This window comes from Sinohyriopsis cumingii, chromosome 10 (genome assembly GCF_028554795.1).
Source record: "Sinohyriopsis cumingii isolate HCF-2022 chromosome 10, ASM2855479v2, whole genome shotgun sequence".
NCBI classification, from domain to species: domain Eukaryota; kingdom Metazoa; phylum Mollusca; class Bivalvia; order Unionida; family Unionidae; genus Sinohyriopsis; species Sinohyriopsis cumingii.
Window position 1 is genome coordinate 98,250,546 of NC_142970.1, and position 26,664 is coordinate 98,277,209.

Here is a 26,664-nt window from a genome sequence, read left to right on the forward strand (position 1 = left end):
CACTTAATATATCTAGTGTATTTATGAATATATGTATATACAATGACATATGTATATCAGACTGTCAAACTGGAAGACCTGCCACGTCTCCTTGCATATAGGATATAGAAGAATGCACCATATACTAGATCTGTCAAGACTGATGCAATGACTTTGAATACGCGCACGCACACACACACACACACACACCCGTATGAATGGACAACTGAAAGTAAACGTTACGAACGTAGGCCAATTAAAACTGTAAATAGAACAAACAATTTACATTTAAAATATGTGAATCTTCAAATGAAAAATCTAGATTTCGTAAGTTTTACTGGACATTGCAAAAGAAAAATAGATATGATAATATAATGCCAACTGAACTGGTCCCAATCAACTTGTGGAATGACAGTATACAACCAGACAAATAACCATAGTCCTATTAGACAATGTGCAAATGTACCATCTGTACGCGATTGTAAATTATGCACCGGCAGAGCAGGGTATGTGTCTTTTTTTTGTTTTGCAGTTCTCCAACGATGGCATTTTGCAAATGACATTCAACTGATATGTCCCGTTAAGTTTTGTTCGATTGGCATTTATAAAAAATATAATGCATGTTATAAAATCATATTTACATAACAAAAGTGATTACAAAGCATTTAGTGGTCCCATTTGGAAACATGGAATATTTAGAAATTTCAGAAAATAAAGAATTTACATTACGACACGATTTAGCAAGCTACTGGCCTTTGGCGCTGAAGAATGAGTTTTGAAGTGCGTAATGTGATTATGTTGCATACAAATGCGAAATCATTACTGTATAGTGTGTATTAATGTGAAACCTTTTCTGTGTAATGTGTACAAATGTGAAACCATTACTGTATAGTGTATACAAAATGAGAAACATTGTCCAAAATGTGAAACCGTTACTGTATAGTCTAAAATGTGAAACCATTTCTGTATAGTCTATTTTGATATAAGTTTGCTTAAATCTATACACATCTTGAATGAAATTGAGAAAAGTGCACGGCAAGAACAAAAGTGGAATATGTTGTCTATAACCAAGTCTTATGTGTTTAATGATATCATCTGACAAGTCCGATATTTAATATGCAAAGACATTATAAAATTTAGGGATGTTATCAAGAAGTGAAAAGTATATGATAAACAGCATAAAATTACACGTTACTATTGAGACAAACACTTGCCTTGTGAATGAATATGACCGACAACAATCACTATTCATCAATGAATGGATCTTAGTAAAACGCAAAACAGCTTATCTATATAACAGCAGAAAATCAAGCTTCTGATCCGCGGAATGCTCTTCATCTGTATATCGGACAACTATGTCTAATATTTCACCTTATATACGAAATCCAAATTTTCTATTGTGTCCTTTCAAATGGGTATCTCCTTTCCGGTTTTTAATGCGAGTTCCACATCTTCCCATATGTAAATTGTTTCATGGAACCTTAGGAAGTCTCGTGGTTCTTAAATTTAATGCAGACCGGAAACAACTATTTACAACTAAATTGTTGTTGTTGTTTTAGGGTTTAACACCATTTTTCAGCACACGATAGGCTATACATACAACTAATTGCTGGCAATATGTCAAAACACCGTTGGACTGACCAAGTTTTGTGCGAATTTAACATCATATCATGAAACTAAACAAGCCAATTCAATGATGTTTTGTCTCCCGCCTCCCACCCCGAAGTCACAAACGTTACTCGTTATGAAATTTGACAGTGATCTTAATAAATGTTACTCGACACGCACGGAAAGTTTCATTGTCCAGTCTCAAAAGGCCATTACAGGAAACGTGCAGTAAATGGTTCAGTACCTCCACCCCATACCAATCATTGACTTTCACCCTCAAGGATACCATGGCTTATACATCAGATGCCACCAAACTTCCAAGCACTGGTATATCATGATTAATCCCTGAACCTTAAACAACTGATATAATATTTAAAAAAGAAACAAACGAAACCTTATTGACCCGACATTTGACAATGAAGTTAAGGCCCCACTGCGTGATGCAACACCTCTTATGGTGACAATATACACGTATACCAAACCTTTTCCACTTATCTTAAGATGTCAAGTTAGAAAGCTGAGTGGCAAACGTGAGTGAAACCTGTGACCCTTACACCAAAGATAACAAATATAAAGGGGTTGATAACATGTCTGGACACCTCATGTCTGGACACCTCAATTTGAAAAGCCTCTAAAATTACACAGAGGAAGATAAAGGAGAAGGGAGGCAGTTAAAATACTGAACCACAACTTTTATCATCAGCGTATTTTAAAGTTATAAAGCAGAAACCAATATGCGCTGACGAGACGGATGGAAGGAAATGCTGATGCTATGTCTTAGTAAAGGTGGGGGACAATTACTTCAAAAAAGTAATCTTAAATCAGTATTATCGTCATAAGACTGACCAAAGCTTTTACGTTTATTCTATCGTCGGATCTCATGTCCTAATCTTAACCATACGGTTCTAATAGTGTATAGCAGCGAAGATACAACTGCTATATTTACATATAAGCGCCGTCTGGTGTCAATATTAGTTAATAGGGTCCATTTGTTTTCTCCTTCTCGGTCAGATTCTCCTCCTCGTCAATGGTCGGGATGTACTCGTGCGGCTTCGGTTCATTAGCCTCTTTAAACTGAGAAAACAGCTCTTCTAGCAAGTCCGATATAACAAGATCTGTTGAATTTATGCCAACCATTCTTAAAACAAAGCACCCGTCATCTCTAAGGTATTCTTCAGCAAATCTGCGAGCAAGCTTTTTGTCAGCCACTGTGTGAATTTTCGAGGAGATAAGCAAGAATTTCTTCACGTATTTATAATTGTTTCGCTTCAGGACGATCAAATAAAGCCATCTGACGAAGTTAATGCCAGCAAGAACAGCAACGACGAAGAACCAGAACCACAAGAAAACGAAAATCTTTTCGTTAAATAAATTGATCGGTAAAACACATTGTACCGTCCACCTCTGAATGTTCTGTAGTTGTCGAATCTGGAAGTCGCAGAGCGTAATCCTCGGGAATCTCGGACTCTCTTGCACTGCTATTCCACTCTGGAACATTTTTATGTATTCAAAGCCATACATGTTATAATTCGTGGCCATAAAAGCGTTGAGTATAAAGAACTGGCTGATGACGTTGGCTAAGAAGAGAACTTTGATCCAGATATATAAGGCTGTAAGGAATGTACCCTGCCGCTTGTTGCAAACAAAGCAGAGAACCCGAGAAGCTTTGGCTTGAATCCTTACGACGATATTGTTATGGTACTCTCGATGAGTTTGCAACCATCGGTCCATAAATTTGCCGATATTTCTGATCTTGCCTTTCCGATCGTCCGGAGTGCCCCACTGCGTCTCGTCTGCAAGCTTGCAAACTTTGCTCAAATTCAAACCCGATCCACCATTAAACAGTTTCCAGATGATGTTTGGAATTTTGAACATGAAAGCTTGAAATATCAAGATTAGTGGCACCCATTGGTAGTAGGTAATCTCTGAATCTTGACGTTTTTGAATGTCAACCGGGATACTCTCGGTCAAGGGAATATAGTACGTATTTTTTATCCAGCAGTAGCTCTTAGTGTAGGCGTCATAGGCTCCAGTAAATTCAGCTGGATTCCAGCAATGGATGGGATCACCCACAAACTGACCCGTACTCACCACCACGGCGAAAATTATCAGCAGACCAACCGTATAGACGTGGCTAACTCGGTCAATCCAGTCGTCTGTCCGACTGGCGCCTAATTTCTGGAAGGAGGGGATTACCCCCAACAGTGGCGTAGTCCTAGAATGAAAAGAGAGGAAACTTGTAAAAAATGTTGATGAAAACAACGTCAGATCTTAGGAGAGTGCATACACCTAATAAGGAGTACGCAATTTTCTGTTCTAATTAAGTCCACCAGACGATAATAAAATTATTACGTTTGCATAATCATGTCAAACATATGTCATGTTTAAATGACTACTCTTACAACTGAGAAAGGAAAAAAAAAGATACAGGACGAGAAAGCACAAGTTGACTAGAGTTTAAATGCATTTACAAACGCACGCATATATTTGTGACTGTTTTCAGCCTCCAGTTTTTAAACTTTTCTTCACTGATAACACTACTTTGTGTATGCAACTAACACCAATGGTTATGTGTGGGAAGAGCACCGAAAATAGGAATCAGCCAATCAAATCATATTAATCATTTGTTTTCTACGGGTGAAACCCGTGCAATGGCAAGGACCAGCAGCACAATCCCGAACACTAATGTGGCAGTCAATCGCATATTGTGCTCGTGTTGTTAAACACACAGTATAACACTTGTGACTATGATCCATACGGCAGAAATTTTAAGATTTAAAAAAAAATAAATTATGGAAAAAGTTGAACATTAATATGTTTCAGAATAAATTCAAAACCACGGTGGATCATAAAAGCCTCCACATTCAAGATTTGAGGAAAACAACCGTATGGCCTGTCAAAGGACAGCAATGAGACTAAGCCAGTTCTTCCGATCGGCAGGTAACAGCCCCCCCACCCCCCGAAAAATCTTAAAAACACAAATCTTAAATAATTTCACAAAAATAATTTCACAATTAAATATTGGCGCAGTTTGACTTTAAGGTACGAGTGCATTCGTTAGCGTGTTTTATTGATTACAATGGCGCACTAGATCCAATTTTAGACCAGGTCGTTTCGGCTTATGAAGGACTCTCATTGGCCAATGTAAATCGAACTCAAGCATGAGAGACTCAAAGGAACTGATGTGCAAAAAGGATTTCCGTGAAATGAAGAAAAGACCATTTCTTCCTTTTAACCGTCAAGTGTTTTCACTATCTCAAATACACTTCAGCGATAACAAGATTTTCAAATTAGCGCCCGAGGTGGTTATACTGGTTGTCAGACTGTCACTATTTTCATTTAGGACCAAGTGAAAATCAATAAAAGTGTTCTGGTGAAGACTCCATACCAATAAGACCATACCATCAGGAATAGTGACGTCATAATTGTCAAGGAAGAAATCATAGCAGCTTTAATGGATGTAGGATTGGCGCCATTTTCAGTAAGGATCCTATCAGTGAGACCCTCATGTTGATAAAGGCCGTCCAGTGGGGTGGATAACACTATTATCAAGATGGCCATTACGGTAGCTATACTACTGAGGGTCAGTCTGCATCATTTTCATTTAGGATCAACTAGAAACCATAAGCATGTATTCTTATGAAAAACCATCTCAAAGTGACTTTCGATTTAAGCGAAAACAATATTTTCAAAATGGCCACCATGGTGGGCATACTTGAGATTATTTTCGCAACACTTGAATTTATGACTAATAAGCCAGTACACAACGTCTTCTGGTGAAAACCACATACTGATGTGACTTTCCTTTTGGAAGGGATAACATTAACCAAAATTTTTAAGATGCCTGCAATGGCGGCCATACTAGGCAACAGATCCGTGCCATTAGGACAGCCCCATTTAGGAAATGACCCTACATCATAAGCAGTCGTTTGGTGAAAGCAAAGTGGCAATATTACTAGTCGTAACAGGATTGTCAGGATAGCTATGTAACGGCCGTACTGACAATAAGTCTGGCAAGAATTTTATTTACCAACAACCTGACGATTATAAAACAATTCTTTCAATGCTGATATTACCATTCACTCACGACAGGTGGTGATATCGTTTCCCATATCACAACTGTGACAGTCATGCTGATGTGTGCAGCGGCATGATTTCCATTAAGAAGCTACTAGGCATCATAAAAATTTATTTGGTGAAAATCCCATGTCAATAACATTTTATTCGGGAGGTGTAGCAATAAGATTTTCAATATGGCTGCTGTCACGACCATACTGATCCTCATACCTGCATGATTTTCACCGAGGATCAACCAAATATCATAAGAAGTCTTTTCGGGAAAGTCACATATTAGTAAGGCCATCCATTCAGGATCAACAATGATAACGAGATTACGAGATTTTCCTCCCACCACCCGCCCATTAGTTACCGTATTGTCAATAAGAGTGTTTATTTTCAGGCTGTAAAGTGATGAACTAAGTCTTCGGTTGTACAAAATGAATATACACAATATTTAACAAGTTGCACAATTTAGACATAGTAAAATATCGCTAAAGAAAATGTGTTAACTAATTAATCATTCTGATTGATTAATTAATTAATCATTTCAAATTCGCATCAGCTTGTCGTGGGCATATGAAGCACTGCTACAGCTATAACATATTATTAAATAAATGTCACGAATATAAAAAGTAGATTCTTTTTCAAGTTCCCACCACACTCTCTGACGCATCCACCTTTTGTGATACATACAGAAACGCATCCAACCATATGTGTGATAAATATCCGCACGCATTCAACTTGGCTGTGATATTACATGCACGCATCCAACCTTCCGCGCGATATATACACGCACGTATCCAACCTTCCGCGTGATATATACACGCACGCATTCGACCTTCCACGTGATATATACACGCACGCATCCAACCTTCCGCGCGATATATACACGCACGCATCCAACTTTCGGTATGATATATATATATGGTTGCATTTTTCAACTTTCTTGTGTGATATAGGTGGCGCTTTAGTTTCGTATTTTGCACAGGGCTATATTCCAAGACATCTAATTTCCCCATAATTAAGGTCATTACTTACACAATACTGCCTCAAGGCATTTTATGTAAGCAAAAGCAAAATAAGCATAATTAACTTATTTTCATGCATAAAATCAATGTTCATTTACCCTTTTGTTCAGAATATCGTACATAATGATATGAAAAGAAGACAAACTAATTGCATGCATTTTTATATTTATATTAAGGTGGTACCCTACAGTTTCGTATTTTGCAGAGGGCTAGAATTTAAAAAAAAAAAAGAATTTTGCCGGGTTGCCTCACTGGTTATACTGGCTATTTAAAAAGGACCTTGTATATCTTGGGTAATGTTCAAAGAAGCTTTAATTCCCTTTATTTTGGTGTATGATTGATGGGTATAATATGGGTTATAGAGTATACATCTTAGCCTTACTGCACCTTTAAAAAACTGCTAGCTCCGCTTGGTTATTTTCACTTCGTGGACTTCAGGGGTAAGTTGTAAAAAAAAGCGCCGAAAACTTTTTTTTTTATTATACATGTAGTATTTCATCCATTGCACTATCAGAAGCTGGTATTGTCTAGTTGGGCAAAATTCATTTTCCCTGTTTTAATAGGTGTTAAAGCTAATGTACTTTTGACTAATTCAGACTGATTTTTTTTAGCATAAGGGAGCAGTCATTTTAGTGTGCTTAGATCATGTACAATTACCATTAACTACAATATCCAAAGAAATCTCAGCCACATGACATCAAAGCAGCACAGAAGTGTGCCAACATTCTCTCCAATGTGCGTGTTTCAAATGCAAACAACGTCACCTTACATACGTCACTCTCAAAAGTACACAATAATTGGTGAGCGCCCCCAACCTTCTCTGTCATACACACACGCATCCACCATTTTGCGTGATATATGTACGCACGCATCCAGCCTTCTCTGTGATACAAACAAGCACACATCCAACCTTGGCTGCATACGCACACGCACGCATCCAACCTTCAGAGCGATACATGCGCGCAACATTCCGTATGTTATATGCAGGATGCATCCAACCTTCTTATGTGATACATAGAAGCACGCATCCAACCTTCTGTGCTATATACATGCACGCATCCATCCTCTTGTGTGATGTATGCATGCACGTATCCAACTTTCCGCGTTATACGCATCGAACCTTCCGTGTGATAAATATACTAACCAATCTGGAGTAGTATGCGATTATACTGCAACCAGTCGATGCAAATCTTATTAACTAATTACTGCGAATTTAATTTTAGTCGTCTGATACAGTTTTTGTGAATATAGTGAGTATTCTATCTATGAATTGCAAGAGGAATTAATTTTAAACTGTGATATATCAACGGAATTAAATTATTGACAATGTCATTTTGGGGCTAAAAAGAATATCCACTTTATTTAAGATTTATTTCGGTGAAATTCATTAAGTCGAGACTTTAGGACATTGGACTGGACAATTTGAAGTCCGATTTAAGTGCCAACCAATGAGATTGCTGGGTTTGAGACTTAACTCACCTTCGCTAGTCAAGGTTCCGATAATCCTATCTACACCTTGGCGGATCGAATAGCTATAGTGGTGTTTGTCTAAGCGACATCTATTGGATTTCTTGTGTTGCCTCCCTTAGTATATAGTGCCAACTAACCAATAGCGTGGTGCAAAGGGACGAGGCACTGTTTCCTTCTCTCGGGATTAATTATCATCCTGCGGTGCAGGAATAAACCGGAGGCACATGCACACTTGTGCGCAAGCCTCTATAATCCAGTTAACTAACTAAGCGTGGTGCATTGTACATCCACCGAAACGGTGGTTGCAACTGAGCTAAATGTATGCCTTTTAAGTTTAACATCGAAAGTATGACTATGTACCAGAGGGAAGCCAATACAGGTGTATTTGAGTGAAAGGTATTTGTGGAAACATGGACCGACACTGGAAAATTGCTTATTGATCAGTCCATTCAAGTTGTGTGCTCCTCTTGTCTCGATCAAATTTGCCACCGCATCCAATGAAATTCACCGACCCGAAACTCAGAAATATCTGCTTGATATGTCAAGGTGTAGATAGGGTTATCGGAACCTTGGCTTGGGAAGATGGACTTAAGTTGTGTGGGTGATCTTGGGGTCTGATCTGTGGCGCATTTTCGAGGCTATATCGGATATGCAAAGGACTAAATTTCTTTATTTAAAAACTTAAAGAAATTCATAATCCAGCAATAAATCAAGCACTTATTTGCTTGGAATAACATCGGGGAAGGATGGAGAAAATGAATTAAAATATTAGCTAATGACATGTGACGACTAAAGTTGAACAGGAATCCGTAGTGAAGCCCTTTTCTGGTACACTATATAATGGTACAAGTCAGTATTTAGAAGGTACCAAAGTTGGCGACTCATTAGGACATATTAGCTTCACCCTATAAATATGATGTTTAGTATAACCCAAACTCTTTAAATCGAACATCGATGTATGCGATCCTTTTGTTGTCCTCCGTACACAATGAATTGACGAGGATCATCTCAGATAGCTTTCTCATTGTCAAGTTTATGCCGAGAAGGTCAAATCTATGTCTTCCATTACAGACTTGCGCTGACGCGAATCATGAAATTAAGCGACTACACTGGATGTAGGACTCGGACACAATGGTGATTAGTCGGGACTTGATTAAGCCACTACACTGGATACAGGACCCGGACACAATGGTGATTTGTCGGGACTTGTCACCATCGTCATATTTTCATACTTCAAAAGACTTGTACGATGAATAAAACCATAGCTAATGAGTTAGTCCTATAGACTGACATACCGTACAATGACCATGACATCAGCGTTACTGTCTACCCTTATGACCCCGGGATCAGATTAAAGACAAGTTTCCACAATTGCATTCCGAATAAAATCTATCCATTTTAAAATTTTGAGCAAACAATCACTGTTTGACCTGAATAAAAAAATTATCATCCGTAAACTTTAGTCAAGTAGACACCATTAATAATCATTTTAATCCTGAACTGCCCCCCCCCCACTATATCTCTCTATACGCAATCCTAAGACCTTCAATCTTACTTTGTCCAATGCAGTTGTGTACATATCCCCTGATGCAGTAAAGAAAGACTGTAGACAGACCGCCTTATGGATAACAAAATGTACAAATTGTTATCAATTGTCAACCCAACAGTAGGTCTAATGTACAAGGTACGATCAAGATTACATATAGATCAACGTAAAGTGATCATCTGGAATGATGTTATTATCTAAATGTGTCAACAATGCCTGTGAAATAATCTCTTGCATTGACGTCAAAATATCGCAATACAAGATGCAATTTCAAACTAAAAATAAGTTTTCCTGCTCTGGTTATAAACAATTTTCTTTTTAATTGAAGGGTAAAATGACCCAAGTCTGTCCTAATATGAAGTGTAAACGAGACTACCCCCACGGCGGATCCAGAAATATCGCCTTGGGACAAACAAACAAGCCGTCTGTGGACAGAACTACCGAAAGCTACTGCATTTAACCAGTTTCTAGGACAACGGTACCTTTAACTATCGCAGTAAAACGTACCGGTTTCGCGCATTTTCGTGTAGGAGTGGGTAAGTGCGCGCCCACCGGACCCCTTCATCGAATTATACTTAAATATTTTAACTCCTGCATTGACGACATACGTCGAAAGACTAAGATTTTGATGCCAGCGTTTTTATTTTATAGTCAGGTATCACTGCATTTTGGCTCGGAAGACGAATTCAGTTTCCATTTTAAAAATTAATTGTTGTTGTTGTAGCGTTTAACGCCATTTTTCAGTACACGATAGGCTATACATGACAGCCAGTATTAATTGTGGAGGAAGAACCCGGGAAAACCCCGGAAAGAATAACCGACCCAGAAGAAGCTACTGGCAAGCTTTCTCACATACCCACAGTAGCCGAATCGGAGACTCGAACCCACGCAGACAGAGGTGAGATGTCAGTGATCCGAAACGGAGAGCGCTTTAGACCACTCGGGGCCCCAAAAAGTAATATATATATATATATATATATATATATATATATATATATATATATATATATATATATATATATATGTTTGATTTTATCATCATTGTTCAATATATTTTCTGATGTCTAACCCTTTGAGCGTAATCCATTTGTGTTAAATTTCTTTCACGAAAACAAGTCAGAGAGAGAGAGAGAGAGAGAGAGAGAGGGATCAGACAGGAGCACCAGTCATACTGAAAACATACATTTCAAATATTTATTTCAAATTAAATGATTTCAGAAAACATCAATTGAACTTCTACTTATGTACAGACAATTGAAAATAAATCAGCAAAGACGACAGATCGAGATGCAAGCTGTGGATTTTTAATGCAAGGGAAAGTAAAAACGATCACACTATTCTAGTATGCCACTCTAACATAAACACAATTATAAATCCATATATACTTGAAACCAAAGCATTGGGAATGTACTAAGATTGTCTATTACACACTTACTTATAGCGGCAGAATTATGTACAAAATCATAGCTGAAAGACAGTTTAAATGATAAATTAACATTTATAACGTTCGCTTTCATTTGCGTAGCAAAAGGAAAATATATACGAGGTTGATAACCATAAGCATGTCATACGATAATGGATGCAGGTGCTTTCATTATATTATCAAAAGGTTGATGTTTATCATTAACCAGATAAATTGCGTCAGCAAATACGAAATATCAAGCAAATAAAGGGATCTTTTAAAAAACCGATTGTGCGTGTGGCGAAAACAAATCCCATTATGTATAGATGAAAAATGAATAAATATAGTTTGACCATGTAACAGTGTGACAATTGAAGCAAACTTCAAGATTTGCAATAAAATAAATAGCAGGCTATTCTTGAATGTTGTATATCACAGTGTCAACATAGAAACAAGGTCTGGTCTACATAACATTATCATATATGCTACGGAACGAATCTGAAGGAAGATAAATTACAAATATGGTACTAGCTCCTCTACAAAAATACAGCCTTCACCTCTAGCACTGAAATGGTGCTTACTAATGCCCACAACAAATTCCTTCAGCATATTAAGGTACAATTGTTTATTTTACTTGCACAGGGTTAATATCAAAGCAACAACCTGGGTGGTGAAAAGGTTACATTTTTAGTGACAAACGGCCAATAGTTAAATCTTTGTTTAATTCAATCGCACATGTATTATGACCTACTTTTTACTGCTTCGCAACGAGGGCAGAAGTGTCAGCTGACAGGCTTTTCAAAACGGGGTATGAGCGTGGAAAGAAGGTCACAGTGACGTTTATTAAAATGGTATTGAAACCTGAATAATCACTGAATACAATTTTGATGATCGGACGAGTCTTCAAAAATGCATTAATTTCGACAGCACTTCAAAGGCAACGAAAACATACAACATATGACATACGCCGGATGTTAAACCGCCTGAAGTTTCATGCATATGACTTGCATGTATCAATGGCATTATGTTGTAACATCAAATTAATGCCCCACCCCTACACCGGTCACTCCTTTAATACCTTTTACTTCTGAGCATTATGCTTAAACTGTTAAGTTGCAACCCGTTAAAAATAAACTATAGGACACAGTGACATTTATAATGAGCATTTTCCACTGTTTTGAATGCGAAAGAGGACTGTCTGCGAATAGTTTCTTCAAATTTAGTGTGGGGGATTTAACGCTAATTGTCAGAACATGATATGCTAACAATGACGACCAGTATATTCGGTGGAGGAAGAACACATGAATCTTCCCGAAAGAACCACCGAACAATTGGGAAGCTACTAGCAAACTTACTGAGATACTTCGAGTGGTCAGTCCGAGAATAGAACTCACGTAGACAAAGTGAGATAGGAGCGTAAAAGCTAGCTCGTTTAGAACATTAGGCCACCCCAGGCCCCGTTTGTTCAAAGGTCATCACGAACACTGTCAAGCAGTAGTGGCCTTAGCAAACGCGGGGTCCGATTTGGATCAGTTTGGCAGACCTTCTACCCTACAGCATTTACGTGCGCACCCCCACCCCCCGCAAGGCATTGGAAATAAACCTTTAAACACGTTTTGTATGATATCGAACTAAAACTTTGCAATTACTTCTCTAGTGATATAGTTTTAAAAATTACTAACGCGCAGTGCTCCTGTAAACGCGGGGTCTAGTCGGCCTAAGGCCGGTCCTGCTGGCAAGAGCACTTATGGACAAGCGTATTTAGAATACCTCAAACAAACCCACTTTCTACCACTTTATGATACTTTAAACGGGTATCATACATGATCAATGTATCTCTGTCAGCTTCATACTTGTTCGCCGCGTTTTCTACAACTACCCCAATTATACGCTTCTACGTAAACACACCATGTCAAACAGGTTAACCAATTACCAGTATCATTAATGCTTTTCATATATTTAAAACCAAGTCACTAATCAAAACTTTGTAAGTCTAGTAAACAGCGCAAAACCCGTGAAAAGCAAGGCTAGAGGGTTGTCCAAGACTCTGGTAAAACAAAGCTACACTGATGACCGAGACCCGGGTAAAACAAACCCATAGGTTTGACCTATACTTCGATCAAACAGTTATATTCAAGATTTTAATTTATTTACGCGTGTTCAAGCAAGATATTTATTTCAACTTTGCTGACCTCGGACATCCATGATGTCGCTTTTATTATCTCTTTTTCAATGGCGTAAGCTTGATAAGTCTTAAGCGAACTAAGAACCACTTAACCGGTTTTGTTCTCCGTGTCCACACAAGTTTACCTGTCTAAACACAAACTTAAACCGATTTGCCGAAATTCCCTTAATCTTGTGGAAATACGTGTTTAAACATGACTGAAGCCTGCATATATGTCCTAATCAGATTAAAACATGCATACTGTTTAGACGTGAAAATCTTTGGAGCAATTTAAAATCTCCTAAAAATTCACAAATCACGTGCCCTATGTAAAATAAAAGTAAAAACTCAATACACCGATTTTCTTGGTAATAACAATTACGAAAACATTCATTTTACTCGGCCTTGATTGTTTGTTCATCCTTTGAAATTTCACACACTGTAATCATAGAATGTTAAAAAATTATAATTGGAAAAATCTAGAGAATCAATCTTTACATATTGTTATAAATCTCATTTTTCATCAGAGGAAGAGACCTAAAGGTCAAAAATAGAGTTGATCGCTTCTACAAATGAGCGACAAAACCCAGCATCGGCTTTAGCTCCATATTTGAACTGTAAAGTCATCTCGTGGTATTCAGTTACCTAGAAACCAGTCCGGATTCGCTTCTTTCTCCGAAGTTGATTTACTCTAGATTTTAACCAATTAGTTACTTCTGATCAGAAATAAAATTCTTCTACTGAAACACCTTTCATCAGAAAGATTATTACACATCGCAAATGGGATGTAAACATTTATGTCAAAACTATTCAATTAACCCTAATAAATTATATTATTATTATTATTATTATTATTATTATTATTATGTCTAGCAAAATCCATGACATTTATAACTTTGGTTTGTTTGATGTTTAAATTTTGATTTGATAAATTTTTGTTTTAGCGGTGTCAAACATTAAAAGCGAACATGGTTACTTAGCTTCAGTATCAATAATATTGGTTTAGTAATGATATAGTTCATACGGTTTGTCAATGACGTACTGGAATCAAAGGTTTTAACTGCACTCATATAGTCAATGAAACAAACCAACATTTGACGGCACAGAGTATTTCTACAACGGTGACAGCCATAATTTGGAACTTTTGAAATATTTGTTTAGTACAAATACGAAATAAAACACTCTTTAAAACTTATCTCCTAATTTACATATTTAATAATAAATGCAACACGGATTTCGCCTATATGGACTGGTACACAAGAAGACGCTGGAAAAATCTATATTATTCTACGGGAAACATGCGCGAGCCGGATGTTAAATTCACGCATTTAAGGAAAGAGTGATGACCTAACTTTTGTTGCATGTTCAATTCTACTCATTTTTTTTTAATATATAAAAGCTGCCTAAGAAATTCATGGAATACAAGATATCGCTGGAAGGCAACGAACTGTATAATAAATATATGCAACAGGTTGCGAGTCCCTGCCTAATGGCTTTGCTGTATGAGGAAATACTGCTTTGGGCATGGATGATCAATCGAATTCCGTCTTGACCCTTCCAAAATGCCAAAAAGGCCGTCACATTTCAATGCAAATGACAGCTTTATGGGATGTCCTGTACAGGCATACGACGATGTTTTAAGTTTGTTTTCTTCACTGAAATAAGGATGCAGAGATCCTTTTAAGGGCAAAAACGTTTGTTTTTAAGAAAACTTAACTCTTAAAATAACTGGTCCCACTGATTGCGCTGAACGTGCATTGAAATGTGTCTCAAAGTTGCTGTTTCACAGACAAATCAATAAAAATAAACAAGACTTCCCAAGAGAAAAATATAAATATGACCCTTGCTACTGGACTTGCTAATATACATATTGTAAAAATAAATGAATTTAATTCAGCCTTGTACAGGCGAGCTAAAACGAAAACACTCTGAACCAAATATTCTGGAGCATGTGCAACCTAAAGAGTGCACGCAGCCCGCATCCTGCCCGCAATGCGATTTTATCCGCTTATATTGTTTCGTACAGTATGGCCTTAAATATCGCTATTACACCCTGTGGCCTTAAAAAAATCCCTACCACACCCGCGCCCTGGAGGAAGTTACACATGCCTATTTTAACAATATAAAGATGGTTTTTCTTTCCATCGCTGCGCTGGCTTCCTATCGTCGATATATATATATATATATATATATATATATATATATATATATATATATATATATATATATAAACATAATTATAAACTCGAGTACTAATTATTTTTCTGATGATAGTTAGGAAATGAACATCGGCATCGTTCTACTTTATTTAAATAAACAATTGTCCTACTCCATGGAAAACTATTTAGACAATCAGTTTAAAGTAATTTTAAAAAAAAATTCTCCTTCAACTATGCCCTCCAGTATAAAGTATCCACATGAGAGGAGGTAATCCTTTGCCATAAAGGGATGTAACTTGTACAATAGACAAATAGGCCAAAATAAAAAACCCAACTCGAAACAATGATTTGTTCCCTGATATATTCACAAGCTTTAACATATGAACTATGAACCATAAACCAGTCCATCCAAAATAAGTCAATCGGAAACTCTACATTTCGAATGAGCACTGTGTAAAAAGCATTTATATATGAACATCCTACTCACGGGTAATGACAACATATAATGAATACACAATAAAATCATGCATACTGTTACCAAGGAAGCAAATGGATTTGCAAGCCGAATACAATCAGGATCTGCCTGTCAATAAGTAGATCTATCCGTCACCGATGCAAGGTCGTGCTCTTTTGTTTCATCAATCAAATGACAGCTTTTATACAGATGAAAGTGAAAACCGTCATTCGAAGCATACTGCTACTGAACTGTAACTCCCTCACCCAACAAGAAATGCAACGTTTCCTCTGATAGTACAGGTGGACAGCTAATTACAAAGGACCATAGTACTCGAAACTTTTAAGATGCCCGTGAGATCAACTCACTGGTAAATATATCTTAATTTTAATCAGCTTACTTCGATTAGCTTATAATTGTATGCTGGAACATAAGAGTATAATAAAGTTCGTTGCGCCTGCAAATACCGTTCCTCAAAAGGGCTGCCATAATTATACCTGGACTAAAGTTATGTGCAATTCGGGTTGCTGAGTTGGTCATTAAAAATATTAAAATATCGAGATATCTGTAAAACACGAGAATATTAATTACTGCATAATAATGGGAAAAGGCTAGAACTTAAGACTAAGCTTATCAAAATGTAGTGCCTCTGTTGGATTTATTAAAGCAAACTGGGCTACCAAGTTCTTTTCCTGGCAACCCATTGGGTTATCACTCGCCCGATCAAGTCAATCAGAATCGAATGGTTTACATGCAAATGAAGTCCCATCCCGACACACACTGTGCTCATCTGATGCTAGTATCCTCGGTGGCGTAGCATGAAATCTCCCCACCCCCAAGAAATTATTTACCCCCCCCCAAAAAAAATTTGACGGATGCTTGATTTTAAGCATCCCTTCTGAAGAAAAAAAATTCAATTTCGTCAGTAAAAAGTTAGTCACATTCATTTTTGTTCTTTTCTTTTACACTAGTGTTCGTGAACATTTCTGAACAACACTCAACAACAATATACTGAAAGAAGCGTCTACTATGGTATGCAAGAGACACTGCAAGATCCTCAAAAGTCCTATCACTCTGTTGCTGATTTGTTTATTTAAATTACAATAACTAGTGGGTTTTTTTCTCAAAATCCCATCGCCTCCTTTTCCTTCTCTTCTGCGGCCGTGAGCGGCTGTTTTTCTTGCGGATGAAGAGTTCCTTCTGGGTCAATGTTAGATCTTCTTCCTTTATTTTGTTTGTCCAGAAATATTTTCCAAAGGGACAACACGAGGTCAACTGTAACCAAATCTGTGGAGTTCTTGGTGACAACGCGAAGAATAAAAACTCCATCATCTCTCAAGTAATTGTTAGCGAATCGATAACAAAGTTTCTTATCAAAAGAGTTCTCAAGCTGGGAACTGATAGTTAGGTATTTTCTGACGTAACTGACTCGGTTTCTTTTAAAGGCAAAAATGTAGAACCACTTGAGAAAGTTGAAACATGCCAGGGCAGCGATGAAGAAAAACCAAAACCAAAGAAATATGAAGATCTTCTCGTTGAAAAGGTTGACGGGAAGGACACATTGAATTGTCCATCGTTGAATATTTTGCAGTTGCCTTATTTGGAAGTCGCAATATGTAACACGAGGAAATCTTGGGCTCTCCTTCCAGGGCACACCCTTTTTCAGATAGTCAATAATTTCGAATCCGAACATATTATAGTTTGTGGCCATGAAAGCGTTAAGAAGGAAGAACTGCCCAATGACGTTCGCAAGAAAGAGGACTTTTGTTATTAGGAACAGGGCGGTGAGGTACGTGCCAGACCGTTTACTACATATAAAGCAACAGAAGCGTGTTACTTTGTCGCGAGCCTGAACAAGGCGTCCAAAATTATATGACCTCTCGGTGTCCAACCATTTATCTAGATACAAGGCGAGGTGGCGAATGGTCTTTTCGCGGTCTTCGAACGATCCCGACTGGGTTAAGTCGGCCATATCTACAACTTTATTAATGTTGATTCCAGCCCCACCGTTCAGCATCTTCCAAACAATATTCGGAACTTTAAAGAGTAAGGCCTGGAAGGCGAGGATCAGTGGCACCCACTGATAGTACGTAATCTCTCTGTCCGTACGTACCGACACGTCTACAGGAAGAATTTCTGCCCAAGATACGAAATAGGTGTTGGAGATCCAGCAGTATTGTTCAGCATATTTTTCGTACCAGGGCTTAAATTCAGCAGGGTACCAGCAGTGTATCGGGTTGCCCACGAATTGACTCGTAGTGACGATGACAGCAAAAATGATTAAGAGAAGCACGGTGAACACATGACTCATTCGGTCGATCCAGTCATCACTTCTACTCCCCAGTAATTTCTTGAATGTTGGAACAACGTCCAAGATAGGTTTCACCCTACGGAAGAGAGGGAAACACAGTCAGAAGCGTCTTTTCAGTTTAAAACGAGGGGCCTTATACATTTAATTATCAAAAATGAGTAATTGGAAATGTCTATTACCTTAATGGGGCAATTTAGCTATAAGAGGAGTACATTTATTTCTAGATAAAACCCAATTTACAAGTTAGCGTTACTATCATGATGATTTATTTTATTCTATATACAAATACTAAACATGAAATCACTTCATAACGTGTAAAGATCTATTAACATTTTGTAAATATGCGTAGGAATGAGTCAACCTACCTTAACTCACACGACAGAGAGAACCCGATGTTGACCTTTGTGACAGAATAGAATGCTGTTAGATAATGCACATGTCAATGGCGGATAACTAGTAAGTAGGGCGAGCGGTCTTGGATCTTTCATGATATAATGGAAACGAGACAGCAAGTACCATAGCATCGTTGGAAGGTGATATTAAACATGACGATGGCCAACAAATGTGACAGAGAGGCGTGTAACCTTAAAAAGTACTACGTCAAACGCGAGTCTCCAGACTTCCGTTATACGCCACAACCTAGAAACAGCCTGCCAGTATGGACTGTTGTATACTATTATCACGAGAAGAGGTCTCGATATTTCGTAAATGGTTTATTTTTGCACGTTTTACCAGAGCTCTTTTTCGTCAATTCCGTATATTCTGTACTCTCTAAAAAAATGACATGTGCTTTTAGTTTTTCTATGGTTGTGTATCCGGCGAACCCTCTGTAACTATTCTCTAGCATTAGGAATTTTTTTTTTTTTTTATCGAATCGAGCGTTTCAGGGGTTAGCATAAAGACATTGTCATGCCGAAAACAGATTTACATAAGCTAATTCGTCAAATTAATTTTCCAATTAAACATTCAACATCAAAAACCAAAAATAAATTTAATAAAAAATAAATAAATTTATGTCTTCCATAAAATAAATACGCGGGCATATTATTTTTGAGGTTTGAGGGGAACTGGAAATAAATGATCTTATACACATATAACTAATTCAATTTAAGTTTTATCTTTAAGAGAGTAATAATAATTGGCACAAAACACGTTTCAATAATTAATTCAAAGCACACAAATATAAATTTATAGCATGGATATAATATTTTGTGGGCTTCACATGTCAAGTGAAAAGGAGTGATTGCGCATTGTACGTGACACGCAAGATGAATGTGTAAAACAAAAAGTATTTGCTTTCACTTGCCACAGACAAGAAAAATGGGAATGGCGGTCAAATCTAAATGCAAACTTCGTAATTTTTTTTTTATAACTAATGATGCAGTGTAACACGCGGATGTAAAACATGCTCCGTTTGTGTTTGAATAATAAAAAAAACTGCACTAATGAGGTACTTTAAACGAACGCGCTATTTAAATATAAACATGTTTGTGGAGTTCATAAGACATTATAATGTATTATTTTTCCTTTTTGGACAGGACTAATTTATTGTGTATTATGTCAGTCCCAACATTGGAAGCTGGTAGGGTTGTAACTTGAAATAGCCAAAACATTCATGTGTACTTTATTGTGTGTCTTACGTCAGTCCAAACATTAGAAGCTAGTATGGTTGTTACTTGATACAGCGAAAACATTTATGTATACTTTGAACAAAACCATTCGGACAAACAGCCGTCTTCAACGGTTGTTATTTACTTCCTGTCGGGATCTCATGTACGTGTAAAGGGATGAGATTTGATTTGATTCTTTCTTTTAAAAAAATTGTTGAAAAACATATCGATTGTTTTCAGCATAGAACGACTTTGCTTTCACGGGAAAGCATTTTGCGTAAAAAGACACCTCAATATAACACCGTAGACCGAAAATATGTCGATATCCATCATCAGACGAAGGAGGTTCCCGGGTGGACGAGTCAACCATGGCGCTCGCCTTTATAGATCACACACATCTCACCTCTGTCCGCGTGCGCTTGATTCTCAGACTTGAGCAACGTAGGTATGTTGGAAAGCTTGAGGGCAGCTTCCATTGGGCGGTGGTTCTCTGTTGTTGTTTTATTGTTTTTTTCTTCAGGTTCTTCCTCCACCAGATATGCTGGATGCCATGCATTGGCATCTTTTGCTGAAAATGGCATTAAATCCACATCAGATGGGAAAGGAATCGCTGCCGAAACATGTTTTGTCATTGTATGATCTAAGACGATGACAACAATGAATCGACATACTTCAACTAGCCGTCGCAAATTAATGTTTATACCGAGTACAATGGCGACTGACAGGTAACAAGGCAGATATGAAATGGCACCCAATCATTAAATAAGATAATCAGAGCGTCTTGTAGCTAATCGACTTAAAAATAATTGCGTCTGTGTTTACAATGGACTTTATATGGCACATAAGCACATCAAGTCTCTATCTAATCCCACCCCCCATAAATGTTACCTAACTATTGTACCGGTTTTAAAATTTATAAATAGGTTTTCTTTGTTTTTGTGTTCTTTTAAACATTGCACACATTGTAATGATCGGTAAGATGTTAAGCACTTCAAATGCTGGGCTACACCAGGTCAATTATATGCACAAATCAATTTGGGCTTTCGAGATTTTTTGAAATACTAAAAACAAACTGTAACGGGAAGGAGGGGAAGTGCAAAGATGGGCAAGGAAAATAGGGACGGTAGGCCGACCGGAAACATTTTCTGTTAGCCTAAGCGGTGTAGGAGCAGCTTACGAAACAATAGCTTGGACTGACGCAAGGGATCACATTATCTCCACGTTTTCTTCGAAAAGCGCCGGGGTTAAAAAGGAATAAATGCCAAATGCCATCACCTCATATTGTTATCCAATATTTTTTTACATATACGTGTAAATTTCTAATTGCATGTGAGATATATACCTTAAGACCTATTGAATTTTGACCATGATAGTGATCAAAATAAATCATTACTGCAAACTCTGATTTAGTCCAGGAACCTAGCATAATTTTATCAACCACTAAGTCTGGTATGTTGTAATAAGTGTCGTCACTTGACTAATAGATAAAATAACATAGAATGTGACATGGTTCATACAGTCACTTAGTGGTTAACGACTTGCGTTTTTATCGTCTCTTTCGCTAGTGTCATCACAGATGTAATTGACGAGTGGACTGGGACAGTTTGACTCCATTCTGAAAGTTTCACATCTTTTGTTAATAAAAAAAATGTAAGTTCTTCCTTTTACAAACGCGAAATGTCGAGAAAATTGGCTACACGTTCACATTACCGCCGCCTAATTCAAGGGACGGAATGTCGCCAATTCTTGATGCTATTTTGTCCAAATATTAAATAAGGTAAAAATGAACAAAGAATGCTTCATATATATATATATATATATATATACACACATACACGTGTGTGTGTGTGGTTTGTTTCGTAATAATGAAATATGTAGATACCGTTGTAACAATATCCCGTCATTAATGTAATAGTTACGGGACAATAGTTTCTGCAACGCTGTCCCGGATGCTAAATGAGTCAAATGTGCAAGGCGTGGTGATGATGGCTAATGTAATAAAAAAAACACCATAAAGTATACGTCATAGACGTTGCTTTAGTTTAGTTTCTAATATTTTCTAATGATGTCTTGAAATATATCAAAAGCGGTTTCTGATAAGTTCGACAAACTGAATCACCTTTTGTTCGTAAGAGACTGATGTAATTAAATTTTGCATGACATAGCAGCGTGCGTTATCTCATGTTCGGAGAGAAAGGTCAACAGGTCACACAAAATGGCTTCACTATTTTGTCGTAAGCTCCGCCTACACTCAATTGCATATATTACAAATCGTTCCCAATCACACAAAAACGCTCAAACTTTTCGCTGTTTGCAAGATAGAAAAACAAACAAACAAGCAAAGAAAAACACCTGCCAAACAAACAAGCACAAAACAATCTAAACAAAACCCTACACCCTCCATCCAAGGTAATATCAATGCTTTTGGTTATTCCCTAGACTAGTCAAATTCTTTGCGTGATTTTGCTATACGTATTAACACGTATTGCGTAACACTAGGTAACATCTGATGGCAATGCTATTTGTCATTGGTAACGGTGATTAACATGGCGGAAATACCACATACAAGGAACAAGATCATTTCCGGACTTAAAGTGCAGACATTTGTTGATTGCACTACTCTGGGAATGTTGCTTGGGACATGAATTTTTATGCAAATTAATTACCTTCCGACACTGTCGATTTATTTTTCAATAAGCCATATTTCCCATATATTGAATATTTTTTGACAACCGACATTTATTTTTTTTTAATCCAAGTACCCCGCCCAATGAATAGTAAATGAATAAATTAAAAAATAGAGATTATAAAGATGAAGTAATCGTTCAGTTAGTGTATGCTTAAGTTTAAATTTATGTACGGAACGTGTACTTTCAAAAATCTTTAACACATGTACACAAACAAATTTCGATTCTTCCACGCAAAATCCACAGCTTACGCTGCTAACACATCTTAAGTGAGTGCAAGTAGGAACAATTTTAATTTTTAATACACAGGTTTGTTTCAGATATACTGAAATGAAAAAACAAAACGGTATCACAGCAAACTGTCTGACAGTATCAACAGGTCGCGCTAAAAACAAAAAAGCATCAACCCGAAGGACAACTAAATTTTATTCTACACTGACTTGAATGTTGTCTCTAACTTGGTTGAGGCGGGAAGGGTCCGATTTAAAGAAACAAGTGCTCTGAATATTTATTATTAACCTAATAACAAAAATGCAATATCATAACAAACACATCACAATAATTGGATCATCGCAAAAATCTACACGTTTCTTTTGTATGTCACTCTACAGTGGCTGCATCTAACCTTAATGCGGAAGGTGGCACGAACACACGGACGGACACAAGCGAAAAGTATATATTTGTGTGGGATGTAATATAAAGGATGATTTTGTAATCAACATATGCTGTTTCATATGTTTCGCGGCTCTACAACCTTACTTGATTAATGTGACGAAGTGCGAGATTTTGGGCATATCAATTCATCGGTGTTAATGAGTGAAGTACCTATCAAATTAAACATTCTCCAATGGTAAATGAATATATCCTTTGATCATATACATATATATACTGAATGATATATTTCATATGCACCCCATCCCAAGAAACTCTTTCTACCAAGTTTTGTAAGAAAACCTCATTTCAAGGCCAAAGGACTCTCCCTCTCTCTCTCTTTCATACAAACACACACACACATAAACGCCAACCTATTATCAACCGTAATATTCTATGTCACCGGATACACAGCATAACGAGCACGATCATGTTTAATATTCCGACTGTACAAACGAATGCAATAGGATATTGGATGCATTTACTCTGTAGTCACCAGTCCAGCCAAGATCGGCTGCCACAATTTGTTTTTGGGAAAGACACTCGACCATTGGAGATCAGGCCGACAAGTTATCGAAGAGCAGCGGAGTAATGTTGCTTCGGGTGTAACGACGGGAGTGTCAATACTTAATCAGTCACAAAATGCACAATGTGAAACAAGTTGATTAGTTGGAGGTTTGGACCTTCGTGACGCGCTCCCTGATATCAGTGGTAAAGTGCCTTGACCACGGATATAAATTATCTGAGAGGTAAAGTGTCATGCCCCCAGACACAACGCCGAAGCCAATTCGGCATGACCACAGCCACAGACTGCCTTTAGTCGAGATGGAATGTACTCCTTTTAGCATTTCACACCGGTACAATTAAGCCAACGTAGGAGTAAGGGTCCTTATTTATTCAGTCAACACTTATCTTACCTACGTAATTATAAAAACAGCGCTCATCATCCTAATGGATAAATGGAACGAAGCTGACATTCATTGTTAGTACATACATCAACAACATTCCTCTTTACAGTAATTCATTACTATCAAGACCATTTTTGCACTCTTGTATGACTTTCAGTTATATAATATTACGCAAAATGAGATAGATACACAGGTATAAACGGGTTATATTCATTTAACAACAGAACGTGGGGAGGGGGCAGAGTGACTCTGAGGACTACAGTGCTCAATTCTTAAGCAATTTTGTGAAAGAGATATCCGTTTCATTGAGTAAGATGATACCGTGGATTAATATTAAGACTAGTCCCGGAACTAGCAAAAATTACTTTTCTGTACAAACAGCTAAGGAATCGAAATTAATTTCACTCCAAAGAAAGTTACTTTATAGCACACGGAAAGATTTTGTTAAAAGAAAAAAGTTTTGAATTTTTTTCATTTCGTATCAGTTTGAATGGAACATATAATGCAATTCAATCGCAGTTTACTCGGGTGTGTTTCAGGGTATTATACCTGTGACCCACAGATGCTCTACCATCTGGGCTACATCAGATTTCCTTCCATTGAATGCGAGCCTTCCAAAAGCTTTGGTTAGATGTGCGCTGTCTATAACAGATATTAAAAACAGCTCCAGTGGTGCAAACAACTAAACTACAGCTTAATTTAATCCTATATCGAATTCCGCATTTGGCCCCAAGGCGAAGCCATCTCGAGCACCAAAGGTTACAAGCTGTTCAGCTATTATATAATTATTGAGCCGGACGCAGAAAGGATTTACTGTCATTAAAATGGTAACCACCACAATAACAGCAAGAAAACTTATGACTGTTCAACAGATGCGTCCGAACATGACAAGGGTCGCATCGTGGCTATTACAATCGTCAAATTCCAGTATTTGTGTGCGTTTCCTAGACTTCTCAATTAAGCCAGAAATGATTACAAATACAACTACCATAATGTTTTTAGCGGAATTATACAAATCAGTCCCAATCATTTTCACCTTCTGCCAATGCATCAAGCATTGATAGATTTTTGCCTGTCTGGCTATCGGCACTTGCCAAGCTAGTTAAAGAGGATGTCCTGTCCAAAGACCAACCTCTGTATGAACACGTGCACGCATTTCCCCGAAACAAAAACGGCACGTGAATCGAGTGCTGGCTTTTATTCAACATAAACCTTACGAACAAAACTGTCAAAAACATTTTTAAAAACAAACTAAATGTCCACAGATAAACATTTTCAAAAGCAACTCAACAAGAAAGTCAACGGATCCGAATAATTACTGGGTTACAAGCCTAATATGGGGACATTGATATAATTTAATAGAGCCAATTATCAATTTAAATAAATTATTTGTAACAATGTTTAAAACAGATATCATAAACATATGCAAAACAGATGAACGAAGCATGAAGCATAGTAGATAGAAAAAGACCATAAATTTTAAGTTTTGTTTTGGACGTACGAAGTCAACAAGCAGCAATAAAACAAACGACTTATGTAAAGACTTTATGCTAATTTCATAACATTTTTTCAAGTGAGAAATGCTTGATTATTTTCTTCACAGTGTTGCATTTCCAAATAATAATAACAATAATAATAACAACAACAACAATAATAAAATTATGAGGATGAAATATTCCATTTGGGTCCATATTCCGTTTGCGATTCAAAAGAGTTGACAATTTTTAAATACTTTTTGGGAAAACCAATGATAGCACCCTTTCCTACTCCAATTCAAATTGATGGTGGTGTAATTTACGAATGATTAAATGCGCAGATGGCATATACAAATTAGAACGGATTCGTCGAGGGGTCAGAATGTGAAATGATAGTTATCTTCTGGGAGTAGGGAAGGGTGTTAGTTTCCCCCTTTTTCTGAGAGAATCAAGTACCTGATTTCTTAGTTCTGGTATATGAATGACAGTGAAGCGTTTATCGAACTGTTACTTTGTAATAACCTGTCTGTGGAAATTATTTAAATCCACCTGCAATGGTGTAGTTATTTATTTCTGGGTAGAAGACGACTGAATCGATGACAAAATTAAAACTATATTACACCAGGCAGGCTCCAGCATTCAGCAATAATAATAATAATAATAAAACGTCAAGCAATCTACACTGATCTGAATTCATACGGAGTTTATACGAATTACGAGTAAGTAAGTATTCACTTAAATAGGTCCAAAAAAATTACACTAATTTTTATTTGACACAAAAAATTAATAGGCCCTAAGCCATGATTAATTTGCAATAGAAAGTCGTGTGTCAGTATATTGCACTAAAAATACCACGACTGTATTGTATACAGTGTATAATGCATGGGGTTATCTTAAGACAGCCATAAAGTGCATGGCTTCGGTTAAATACAGATTTTAGGTTAGCTTTGAACAATTTACATATAAATATAATAAATGTTTCAAGTAATTCATAACGACAAGAGATTACTTACATTTTGCGATTTCTTTTTCTCCTCTATAAATTTTCCGTTTTACTCCGCCCGCAAGCGGCGAACTAAATCTGACGAAACACCCCCGGAAGCTTTGTTCACGTAGACCACTACACCGTTTAGTATAAACAACTTAGTTTGAC

The 26,664-nt window shown here is 37.2% G+C and overlaps 2 protein-coding genes across 2 annotated transcripts; both read right to left on the reverse strand.

Moving 5' to 3' along the window:
* LOC149790703 (innexin unc-9-like) lies at window positions 1-26,664 on the reverse strand. Its single transcript, XM_089972752.1, has 2 exons — window positions 26,525-26,664; window positions 1-3,802 (listed from the first exon to the last, which is right to left on the reverse strand). Coding segments are annotated over exons 1-2 (1,242 nt in total). The 5' UTR covers window positions 26,527-26,664; the 3' UTR covers window positions 1-2,562.
* LOC149790704 (innexin unc-9-like) lies at window positions 10,871-26,664 on the reverse strand. Its single transcript, XM_089972751.1, has 2 exons — window positions 26,525-26,664; window positions 10,871-18,256 (listed from the first exon to the last, which is right to left on the reverse strand). Coding segments are annotated over exons 1-2 (1,266 nt in total). The 5' UTR covers window positions 26,527-26,664; the 3' UTR covers window positions 10,871-16,992.